Source organism: Lampetra planeri, chromosome 5 (assembly GCF_965212315.1).
Source record: "Lampetra planeri chromosome 5, kcLamPlan1.2.h2, whole genome shotgun sequence".
In the NCBI taxonomy this organism is placed as follows: domain Eukaryota; kingdom Metazoa; phylum Chordata; class Hyperoartia; order Petromyzontiformes; family Petromyzontidae; genus Lampetra; species Lampetra planeri.
This window is the reverse complement of record NC_136111.1, coordinates 20,875,667-20,888,524: the sequence shown is the minus strand read 5'-3', so window position 1 is coordinate 20,888,524 and position 12,858 is coordinate 20,875,667. Positions and strand designations below refer to the sequence as shown.

At 45.8% G+C, this 12,858-nt stretch overlaps 1 protein-coding gene across 1 annotated transcript; it reads left to right on the top strand.

The window, feature by feature from the left end:
- Nucleotides 1-2,534: 2,534 nt before the first annotated feature.
- Nucleotides 2,535-9,932, top strand: LOC144719122 (ectonucleotide pyrophosphatase/phosphodiesterase family member 7-like). Its single transcript, XM_078594978.1, has 7 exons — nt 2,535-2,650; nt 2,745-3,049; nt 5,716-5,858; nt 5,976-6,596; nt 7,195-7,579; nt 8,668-8,808; nt 9,410-9,932. Exons 2-6 carry the CDS (start codon nt 2,779-2,781, stop codon nt 8,775-8,777), a joined length of 1,530 nt encoding a protein of 509 aa, XP_078451104.1. The 5' UTR covers nt 2,535-2,650; nt 2,745-2,778; the 3' UTR covers nt 8,778-8,808; nt 9,410-9,932.
- Nucleotides 9,933-12,858: the final 2,926 nt, after the last annotated feature.

Genomic DNA, 12,858 nt, shown 5'->3' with positions numbered 1-12,858 from the left:
GACGTCGGCAGGTCTTGCTCAATGCTTCAATGGCCTCTAGATGGGCTTTCTCGAGCTTTTTTGCGAGCAGCGGCATGAGGGAAATAAAGAAAGGGCTGTACATTTGTGTGATTTTATCAGCGTGTGGTTGTGGGCTCACGCAAGAGCAGGCTGGCGGTTTTTACGGCAAATTGATTTTGAGAATTCAGTGGAAATGCCTAAACTCCATCAATGTGTTGGGCCAGTTCTCCCTAATGAAACGCTGTGATGAGATATGATGTGTAAATCAACGAGACAACTGCAGTTGCAGCATCACAGTGTTACACGGAAGTTATTTTGGCACCAATACAAAATATTACTACGCCATAAAAGCAGATGTATCTCTCGGCTACTCAATGCCACAATTATGTCTCCCTTGCTGCTCACTAACTGCGCTTCCGTGCCAAAGAAAGTCCACTTTCGTGATGCAAAGCCTTTCCCTATGGGCAACTTACAGCACATTCCTACCTCAATTGCCACCGGCTATGACCTAAAGTAAATGCTTGTCATTGTAAGGTTTTTTTTTTTTAAACAGATATGTATATAAAGCTACTGCAGTCTTCCAAATCGCTTACGCGTGAACATGAACGTGTGACAATGACATTTTTTTGTATAATTGTATTAAAAAAATGTATCATTGTATAGATATTTTTCCCAACACGTATATTATAAGTTTCTAGAGTACAACTCTCCGTGTAACTGAATATGGTCAAGGGCGCTTGGGAGTGGAGCGGTGGCAGAGCGGTTAGCACATTGCGCAATGAACACAGTGGCCCAAACTTGATTCCTGGCCACGGAAAACATCCGTGGTGAGTGTACTCCCCCCACCTTTTCCAAGTCGTCTGGCTAGCATGAAAGAGTAGGCCAAATACCCTCCAGTGGGGCTCTCTAGAGCTCCCTGTAATAGAGAATCTTCCATCAGCAGTAGTGCGAGCAAGCGGTTGCAGGGCTGCACCTTTACCATGCACGAAAATAACTGCTCACTTTACACACTGCAAGACCACGCGGTGTGGTGGCTACGGTGGGATATGATGGAGCATGACAGGGTGTCCGGTGAGTGCTTGCATAATCACTTACAGGTCATTTCAAACGTCTCACCCTTTTCTCTGTATGTCATTAGCACCATTGCGATAGCATCATCATTATCAACCATGGTCAATCCGCCGCTCATGATCTTGCAGATGTTACAACCCGCCTCGTGCCCTGTACACACACTGATCCCATCGCTCAATGTCTTCTGGGAACATCCTCTTTGGACGGATTCTATTCCTAGGCTGCCCTCCTGTTATTACTCTTGCCCATCGACAATCCTTTCTGTCGTGATTTCTTCAATTAAAAATGCAAAGATGACAAACGAGTATTCCCTCGTATGCATGTATGTATGTTAAACCTATGTTGCACCGTACGTAGCCAACCGTGCGAATCGAGGTTGCATTTGTAACCTCTCATGAGGTTGCATGTGGCCTTACCTCGCCACTGCAACTGTGTACAAGGGCTCAACTTTGTATTTTTTGTTCTCGAGTTGAAGTAGAATTGTAAAAACATCCTTCAACAGGTATATTGATCTTAGTAAAGCCCTACCACGAGTGCACAGAGTACATCTCTCCATAAACATCCAATATTTTTTGTACCCTATATTTCTAGAAATATACACTCTGTCCGTTAAGACATCTTTTAATCCAGAGCACTGATCTACACACGACCACAGTATCGTGGGAACAATTTAATGTCACGTGGATGTGACATGCCAATTAATTATCTAAATAGCGTTCCGGATAAAAATTAACCGCTGATTACACTGAATATCATGTCAGCACGTCACATATCTTCACGCCAGCACAAGTCTCATTTGATAAGCGATAAGCATTATCGGTGAGATACCGTAGCTATGTCGCAATGTGGTACCTTCGAACAGGTAACAAAACCGTGTGTGCGTGACATGGTATCATGAAAAAGATTTAAAAGACCATGGTCAGGATAGTTTAAATTAGTCTCATCAGAATGTACTCTGCTGCTGCTCGCATGAATGAATGCATTTTACCGTCCATGCGCTCTGTCGAAAATATACCAGGCAAGTTAAGGGGGCTTACAGCAGAGTCCATTCTGATGATGGTGCGTACTTTCTTGGCTGCCGGAAGTAACGATTTTATATCAAACGCGAGTGAACAACATCGCAGCTGGATTGATATCTTTTTTCAAATCAACACCACTTGTGTTTAAATTTCGATTTAAAGCTTTCGTGACTGCAGGGATTCATCTTCTTGGTTCTTTCGGTAAAGTCACGTAGAAGGGAAATAATAAAATAATACATTTCGACAGCTCTGTTCTTCACCTGAGGACGGCTGCTTGCGTTGTGGCCGAAACGTCGTGATAATTGTATTTTATTATGTTTTATATTTATTATTTTATTATTTCCCTTCTACGTGACTTTACCGAAAGAACCAAGAAGACCACTTGTGTTTGTCCATTTATACAGCCGTCCGATTCCGCCATATCTCCTCGGGTCACAAGCCTTGCACTTTAAACCTTTGCCCTGGTGGAAGCCAAACGATGCAGGGGTGCCGTTATAAATGAGCAAGCGTATTCAAATCAAATTCTAGACAAAAAACGCTGACTATCTAATCTACTTATGGTAAGACTTTGCACCCAGTCTTTGCTCTTAAATGTCCAGAGCATCGGTTGTGGCATAGATGAATTAAGACAATAACAGGATTCCTCCCTTGCAGTGCTAGGTAGAAGTTGTTGGGTACACCGAGGACGATGCTGGCGCTGGGAGGAGAGTGGGGATCGGGGCGCCGGCTCCTGGCGTTCGCGCTCTGTGTCGCGTGCGCGGGATCGAGCGCGCTGCCGTCGCACAGAGGGCAGCCGCAGAAGCTGCTGCTCGTCTCGTTCGACGGATTTCGCTGGGACTACGACGTGGATGTGGACACCCCGAACCTGGACCACCTGCGCACCATCGGGGTCGCGGCGCAACACATGGTGCCGCCTTTCGTCACGATGACTTCTCCATCGCACTTCACCCTCGTCACTGGTAACCCTTCAGCACCTCTGAGCCGGATCCCTCGATGATTCATCTCGAGGCTCGTTCATAAATACAAACACAATGACATCTCCGTCGCACTTCACCCTAGACATAGGTACGCTCTCAAAGCCCTCTTTCAAAGCTCACTTAGTCCCACTTCTTCTTCCCTCTTCTCGATTTCGTGAGCAACCGATTTTTTAAAATTGCAAGAAGTGACATCAAGGAAAGTCTAGGTTCGTTGGCCATTCAGTGGTGCAGGCTGTCAGCTGGTGAATTGCTTTGGTGCTGCCATTCATTGGTCTTGGTGGGCATTGGGCAGTTGACCATGTGCTCAGTCGTTTGTTCTGCTCCAGAGTCGTGGGTGGAAGTATCCTTTATCTTCCACTCATACAAAAGGCGAGCGCATCACCCGTGCGATGTCCAAATGTGATTCAGCGTGGTTCGCAGTTTGCAGGGAAGTCCTGCTGAGACCCCTGGGTTTGCATGCAGATTTCAGTCTCCTGGAGTTAAAATAGGTTCTCAAGTGTAGTAAGGAGTGAGTTCGTGGTCTCAGCCAGGTCACCAACGGCTGCATAAAGTAACCCATCGCATTACGTTTGGTTCTGCGCTTTAGTTAAATTGCAGCTCTGAGGTTTAACAATATTGGTTTGACTGGAATGTGACGAACATTCCTCTCAGTTGCACAGTGGTTGGAACATTCATATACCTCCTTATTGTATGAACCAATTGTCACTTAAATGAGTCTCAGAGGTAGCTATGTGATCTGCACTTCTGACGGCCATTCTCTAACTGAAGGTTTGCATTAGTCTATTCGAGAGCCATATTCTGTCTTAATTGACGTGATTAGGATAGCACAATTGGGATAAAATTGGAGAAATAGTTGGCTTTAACCAGTCAGTTGTTAACTATCACCACCATTACAATTTTCAGCCGCTTCCCTGCTCATATAAGCATGGGGTAATGTTTCTCAGTGGTGTAAATTTAACTTTACTGCGAATGAACTAATATCAGTGGCAAGCGATATCCGAATCGGTCCTGTGGCCTTTCTTGACCAACACGCACTGACCAGCGTGGTGAAGTATGGTCAAATAATCCCCACAAACTTACATGGCCTGGGGATACCTTTGTCCAGTTTTCATTGTCACCACAGTGCCACCTGGCCAATTGTATTACAAAATCACCTCGTCATATGTATGAAGTAACTTTACACAAATGTAAATAAATGTATGGCACGAACGATGGCTATTTAAAGCCTCGTGGTTTTTTTTCTTTATGATGGAATGTTTTTTTAATGAATATAGTTGGACGTTATAGTGGTTTGTGATGTCTTTTGTTGTAAGCAGATATGCATTTTTCACATTTTAGGTGGACAACTAATTCACGCAAACTTAAATATATAAATATTACAATTTCTGTTCAGTATTAAGGGGGGAAGGGGGAAGTGTTTGCTCAAGTCACTTTGTGACATTTCATCTTTACGCGTAGACTGCTAACGATGATTCTTTCACAGCGCGATAGTTGCTCTGGGGTATTAATCTTTACTGCATTTTAAAAGCCAGTAACATTTAAAACTGATTGCCCTGCTGGCCAAGGTTAAAAGCCAATAAAGTGTCAAAGCGTTTAACTGTTACGATTACGGTGACTGAATTTTACAGCCCAGAAAACAAGATGTACATTAGTGGACTATCAATTTCCTCGTTTAATATAATATGTTTTTCTTATGCTTTAATCAGCCATTATAAGACTAAGCACATTAATTTAGTGATACATTTAGCTTACGGTGTATTACACAACATATGCCGATGAAAGGATCCGAAAAAAAACCTTCTTTATTTAAACTGTTCAACAAATTCCACGCAAACCCACAAAATCACACCGAGTGCTGTGGTACAGCGTTCTGCGTATAACGTAACAGGCACAATTTATTCCACGGTTGTATGGAGTCATGTCCGTGCCATGTCGGTCCTTGAGTTTGTCTGCCCTCACTTCACCAAGCTGGTCTCAAGTGCGAGTTGTGAAGGGCGGCGGAGACCAATACAAGGACCCGCTCAGATAGCGCTCACCACCGATATTAGCTGGCAGAGGTGTGGACTCGAGTCATGTGACTTGGACTCGAGTCAGACTCGAGTCATGAATTTGATGACTTGCGACTCGACTTGGACTTGCATAACAATGACTTTGTCCCACCTATGAGATGTGGACTCGAGTCATGTGACTTGGACTCGAGTCAGACTCGAGTCATGAATTTGATGACTTGCGACTCGACTTGGACTTGATTAACAATGACTTTGTCCCACCTCTGTTAGCTGGAGCAGGGAATCAGAATTAGGTCGCTGTAATAACTTAAGCCGGTGGTTCTCAACTTTTGTGGTATCTTGGCCCCTCAATCTAAACCACTGGTGCATCCCGCCCCCCGCCAATCCTTCCAGGTTATTGATACCACAAATACACAGGGATGACAACACTGACAACACTATGTGTTTAACTTTCTTTTACACCATACGTAGTCATCCGTGCTAATCGGAGGTGCAGGGGAAGGATGACAAACTAAACACAAAAAGCAGTTCTAAAAAATGGGTTTTCAATCTAGATTTCAAAGTCCAAATGTCACATGTTCACCACTGTAGGCAATGCGGCATTAGCAAGGAGCGTGCTTCACGTGTGCACGTTTGCAGGAAAGCACGTGGAATCTCACGGCGTAGTTCACAACATGCTGTTCGACCCAGAGACCGGAGAGAAGAAAGGTTTTCAGGAAACCCAGATGCGCTCAGAATGGTGGAATGGAACAATTCCACTCTGGATCACAGCCCAAAACCAGGTGACATTCATTACATCAAAGTACTTGCACATTTGTCAACTTAAAAAAAAAGAATGTTCATTTGTCATTGTCAGTACGGGGATTTCCTATTCACATCAATCTCCATGCTTTGTGTAGGGTCTGAAGACGGGCTCAATTCGCTTCCCTGGGGGTGCTGCCAGCTACTTTAACGAGTCCGTGTACAAGACACTGGGCCGAGACCATCCGAACAGCAACAAGGAGGACTGGTTTCGCAACATCGAATTAGTCATGGATTGGTTCACCAAGGACGAATTGGACTTCGTGACCATGTACCACAGCGAGCCGGACTCCACGGGCCACAAGTTTGGGCCGGAGACGGAAGAGCGGCGGGCAATGGTGCAGCAGGTGGACGAGACCATCGGCTTCCTGGTGCAGGCCATCGAGAATAGCGGCCTGAAGGACACTCTCAATGTCATCATCACCTCGGACCACGGCATGACCACCACTCAGAAAGCTCCGGACATCGATGAAATTGTGCTGTCAGATTTCATCAACTTCAAGGATGACCTCAAATTTGATCTGGTGGACTACGGAGCGTTTGGCATGCTTCTGCCCAAGGAAGGGAAGGAGGAACAGGTGTACAATGCCCTGAAGAATGCCCATCCGCACCTGAAAGTTTACAAAAGGGAAGAATTTCCAGAACACTTTCACATGAGAGATCAAAGTAGACTCCTACCCATCATGATGTATGGGGACCTTGGCTACTTAGTGAATGGGGTAAAGTGCTTCCGTTATATTTATATTTTAAGTCTCCACAATGTGCAAAGCAGAAACCAAGAGCAGAATAAATAAGTCCCAAACAACGCTTCTTGTTGATATAACAAAAGGTATTGGCATACGATTGTTAATGATTATTTTTCCGTAAAAAAATGGTTTTCCGTACGTTTAGAAATGTCTAGAGCAATACACGTCCGACACGATTACCTTTAAAACTGAAAACTAAAGGTGTTGCCATCGTGTAACAGTCAGCACACTTGCCTTGTGCTCTACGAGCTCGCTGGTTGACCTACCCGGTAGGTCCCAAGTGTTGGGGTAAAATATGGGGACGCCCCACCTCTTCCGACACGCCTGTTCAGTGCAGAAGAGTAGATCAAATATCAAACATCGTCTCGAGTTCCCACTCGCCAGACGGTCAATGGAATGATTTGTGGAATTGCTAACCAGTTCTGAAGATGATGAGTCGATTATCGTTAACAAAACCCAGATTTCTTTTGTCATACATTGTCGATGGTATGCATATGTTTGAAATTCAATTTTGTTTGAAATTCAGAGCTTCTTAAAAAATATATATTATTCCATCGATCGCTGTGCGCAGAGGCTGATATTCCAGTTCAACAAGGGCGAACACGGCTTCGACAACGCGGAGGCGGACATGTGGACGATCTTCCGCGCCTTCGGACCTCGCTTCCGTCGGGGCTACGTGGCGGAGCCGTTCGACAGCGTGCACGTGTACGCGCTCATGTGCGACCTGCTCGGGGTGCAGCCGGAGCCGCACAACGGCTCCCTCGACATCACCCGGGACATGCTCGTCGATTCGCAGAGCGCGACTCCTGCTAATGTTACTACTTGGGCTTCTTCTCCGGTTACTACTACTACAAAGGCTCCTCCTACTACTACAAAGGCTACTACTACTACTACAAAAGCTACTACTACTACTACAAAAGCTACTACTACAAAGGCTACTACTACCAACTTGCCGGGTATTTATCTACCACCAAGTGGTGTTTTTCTTTTTGACTTAAAGCTTTCGTGAACTGCAGGAATTCATATTCTTGGGTCTTTCGGTAAAGTCACGTAGATAGGTTCAAATAAAATAACAAAAACACTACAATCGCAACACAGGCGTTCGTCATCTTCTTTGTTCCTGATGACGAACGCTGGTGTTGTTATCGAAACGTCGTAGTTTTTGTTATTTTCTTTGAACCTATCTACGTGACTTTACCGAAAGACCCAAGAATATGGTGTTTCGTTTGTTTTTAGGTAGGGTCCACTGAGTCAGGGTTCGATTCCGACACCGACGCCTGCTGTAGATTTAGAGTTTGCGTGTCTCTCGCTCTCTCCCCGTGGTCGCGTGGATTTTTCTCTCCGGGTCTTCCGGGTTTTCCATTCACGTTTAGAATGAACGTCACGCAGTTTATAGAGTGATTGGCTGCCATCAATTGCCACGTGATGATGATAAGCCACTTCGTTGGGCTATCGTTTGTGGCCAGGGTCGCTTGTGAAAATAACGCCGGGGGACATGCTCGTCGACTCGCAGAGCGCGACTTCTATTACCGATTTGCCGGGTATTTATCTACCTAGTGGTGGACCGTGTGGCTCTCCAGGTAGTTTGGATCCTTGCTCCAGCTTCACTGCTGCCAGGAGCCAGTTGATGCATTACCTCAGTTTTCCTGAGGCTCACACGGAGATCGAATTCTGTGACTGAAATTCGGAAATGGAGGTGATTAGTGGTTGTTGGCCCACTTCAGTGTGGTCGAGCAAGGCACGGTGATCTGCCTAGTGAAGTTCACGTGACTATGACCTCCCTGGTCAGGGTCTTTGCACGCAAATGTGACAAGTTATGGAGCTCACCAACTACTCCTGTTTTCATTCGGAAAAGGTTTGGGGGTGTGTCTTACTTTTCAGGAGCGTCTTATGATCTGGAGATATACAACGTCTATTGAAAACGAAGTATTGTATTTATATTTGGTCTTTAAGGTACCATCACAGAATAGAAACTGGCAATATGTATACACATCTTCTGTTATTCTTGGTTAATCAGAAACAATGTATATGTTGTTGTTGGCAGATAAGTCAAATGCTGAGTCCTTCAAAAAAACAACCCATGGAATGAAGGAAGGATTAGTTGCCCTGCTTGCAATGTCTGCTGTAATTTTCTCATCTTCATTGTCACAATAGTCTACAGAGTCTGGAAAATAATCTTAATCAAGTAAGTGGACGCAATTGATCACATTTTATCATATACCAAAAACAACACTGAGAGCATAGAAATGTGACCAAATCACCAAAAAATTGCACCCCATCACTTCACATCTCGGGCACTAAGCAGGTTTGAACCTGGTTGGGCACTTGTATGGGTGGCCTCCAGAGATTTCCACTTGGCGTATTGATGGAGTTGCGAGGTGTGACCTCGTATGTGTTGGTGGGTTTTCTATGGGTCCTCTGCTCTCCTCCCACATGAAGCCAAACGTGCATTCATTAAATTGGCCAAACATCCCAATGCAAGAATCCTCCTGAAAAATTCTGGAGACTCAGTGCGGCTTTCACAAGGAAAACAATTGAAGTGATTAAATATGAGAACAAAATTAAGTGTTTGGGCAGATTGTGAATTTATTAATTCTTTTGTAACGTCGCATAATTTAGCAAAATTGATGGTTGATGGTAAGCAAAAAAAAATCTGGATTTTGATTGTGTAGTCTGCAAAAAGTATTATTGATTAAGGTGCAAAAGGGTGCAATGTGTCCAATTGCATAATGTCCACATGAGATGTTCCTAACTCACATAAATGTCTACCTTTTATATTTTTGCAGGCACAAACAGGAGCCCAAACAGGCAAATGAAACAAATGATGAAACACATGGCTGGAAATGGCCTGGTAATTACTGTATTAAAAAAAAAATTACATTTTCTACTCTTAACGTTTTTCCTTCATCCTCTTAAGATTTGATTATTTTACACTGTTGTACTCCCATGTCCTTTTGTCAATTATTGCACCATTGGATCACAAGAACACATTGCTAATGATGATATACGAAATAAATGAATGAAAATGTAGGTCGTTACAATGCACAACTGTCATTACAACCCCATAAATTATTATTGCGGCACGTAGAGTTTAATGACTATTTACTTTTTTAATGTCATCAGAGGAATCGTTATGAAAATGTGTTATTTCTGACATTGAACACAAGCACCACAAATCATTTTCTATATTATGAATGTAAACACGCCCGATACAATGAATTTAAAGAGACATATCTATTCCTATGAATGTAAGCGTCGTGTAAATTTGTGCACGCTCTCTGAGAATAAACACGAAATCTCCCCAGTGAATGTGGCCTCTAGTGGGCACCCACGGTTGCCCAGACTCCTCGATTTGTTCGCTGCGAGGGAGGGCGCGCGGCCGCGGAGAAGGATCCACGAGTTCCACCCGCGGCGAGACGGGGCCTGTTTTGCATACAGAAAGAAGCACGGCTTTGGGGGGGGCCCTGAGCAGTGGTTCGCTGATGGCATCAGGGGGGCTCCATATCAACACAAACGACTCCTATTTCCCAGTGTTTGCTGGCAATAAAGCCAGATGTATTGCGCCGAGCCATCGGGCTGCATCTCCCAGGCCGCTGGCCATAATAGAATACAAGCGCGTATTACAAAGAAATAATGTTGACGTATAGTGTGTACAAGACTCCTGTTTTTATAGAATTTATGTGATTATGAATTTGTTTTAGCAAACACTCCCCAACCTATCGATGGACTGTAATAAAGTTTTCATTTTAAGTGCCACCCAAAATCAATGTTGCCATAAATATAACTACAGTTACCCCGGCCTGGTGGTTCAAAGGAAGAGTGAGCGGCCCGCAATAGAAAAGTTTTGGGTTCAAATCCTGCTTGAGTTGTTCAATCTGCTCATCATCCCTCTGAAGTCAATAAATGAGTACCACTTCTTGGGAATGTCAGCAGTGATATGTCCTATGGATAGACTCAGCCCCCGTCGTAGAATTTAGTAATTTCCAGCACTGATTCAGCTGTAAACAGACGAGTAATCACCTCAATGGTTAATGAGAAAATCACTTGAGTTATTTTAGAGTTGCAGACGTAGGTAGCAGGTTGCCACGATTGTTCTCTCTGATGGGATATAATGCGCATTGTTTCACATAACCAAAGTTTTGCTTCGTCAAATCCTCATTTATGTTCCCATAAATAGAAACAAACAACCCAATAAACATGTAATGTTTGGGCCAAGATAGTAAGCACGTGGTTGGAATCGTTGGACCAATGTTAGAACGTTTCATGTTTAATGAGAAGTCTATTACTAAATATCGTCCCAGGTCTCCATTGCGAAAGTGAAAGACCCGATACAGAAGGTCCCTGGCTGGAATCTCATGGGCAACCATTGACTGCATACAGACAAACCATGACAGTCGTGGCTACTTGATGATGCTCAAATTTTAAAGTTTAAAACTCTCCGGCAGTGTGTGACTACAGTCACCCCGGAACAGACCGTGGGACATATAACGACTCAACAACGCCCGATTCACAAACATGGAGACATTATCAAAGCCAAATATACAAACCTCGCTACTTGTTGACGCAATTATATGGCTCAATCATCTCGATGATGCGAGTGTTGCTGTCCATCAACGTCAGCCATGCGAATAATATTGCCAAAGTATGTTTCATTGGGCCCGTGTGCACCATAAGGAATGAAACGACCCAAAATATATCTGATATCGTCAGCCACCTTGTTACACACCTGAGATGTGTAACGTCTCAGGAGTGTAATTTTATAGTGTTTTTTCCTCTTCTTCTCAGGGATGAATCCTCAAACTCCTGTCATACAGCTCACCTACACACACACGCTGCTCTCTGCACAACAATTATGCATCGATAATAGAGTTTTTTGGGAGTTAGATCGCGTAAGTATATAAATGTTGTGTTGTTAAATCCGCCACCGCCCGACACAGCCAACTAGTAAGGGTTGTCACGTAAACAGAACGTGGCCAATTCGTCACGAGTAAAGCACATCTACGCCTCTATATAAGTATCGAAACAGGTGGACTTCTCCACAAATGTGTCTGTCGCCTGATGAAGCTAGTTGTAATTACTGGCGAAACGTCGTACTCAGATTGTTAATGTCGTGGCTTGGCACTCCAACACACCGGTTGTTGTGTTCTGATAATATGCTACACTATACACTACACTATACACTACACTACTATACGCTAGTGCTGTACTAGTGACGAATTGGCCACGTCCTGTTTACGTGACAACCCTTACTAGTTGGCTGTGTCGGGGTGGTGGCGGGTTTAACGACACAACATTTATATATTTACGTGATCTAACCCCCAAAAAACCTCTCATGGATGATGATACTGGTAGGAACCTCTGGTTACACCAGCCCACAGGGGATTATTGTGTTCGTCCGTCCGTCGTGCAGCGAGGGGCTGGGTGGGGAGGGAGGGGCTGGGTCGGGAGGGGCTGGGTGGGGAGGGGCTTGGTGGGGAGGATGGGGAGGGGCTGGGTGGGGAGGGTGGGGCTGGGTGGGGAGTGGGAGGGGTGGGGCTGGGTGGGGAGGGTGGGGAGGGGCTGGGTGGGGAGGGTGGGGAGGGGCTGGGTGGGGAGGGGAGGGTGGGGAGGGGCAAGGGGGGAGAGTGGAGCTGGGTGGGGAGGGGCTGGGTGGGGAGGGTGGGGAGGGGCTGAGTGGGGAGGGTGGGGAGGGGCTGGGTAGGGGGTGGGAGGGGTGGGGCTGGGTGGGGAGGGGCTGGGTGTGGAGGGTGGGGAGGTGCTGGGTGGGGAGAGGAGTGTGGGGAAGGTGGGGAGGGGCTAGGTGGGGAGGGTGGGGCTGGGTGGGGGGTGGGAGGGGTGGGGCTGGGTGGGGAGGGGCTGGGTGGGGAGGTGCTGGGTGGGACGGGGAGGGTGTGGAAGGTGGGGAGGAGCTGGGTGGAGAGGGTGGGGCTGGGTGGGAGGTGGGAGGGGTGGGGCTGGGTGGGGAGGGGCTGGTCACCCCGTGGTGCCCTTATACAACTCAACGTTTAACCTACTCACGCCGGCTTGTGCCCGCCCTCACAGTCGGGAATATTTGCGGAATACACCACGCCGCCGTTGACCCTGGCCATTGACCGAGCAACCCAACGTTCCTACCAGCTCCCTCCGCAGGAGGAATGTGTTCATCGATCACGAAAGCCGACGTGTTAAATCTATGCATCGGTTACGTGTTGAATTTTTTCTGGAAGGAAGGGATGTAGGGTAGGGGGGGGGGGGA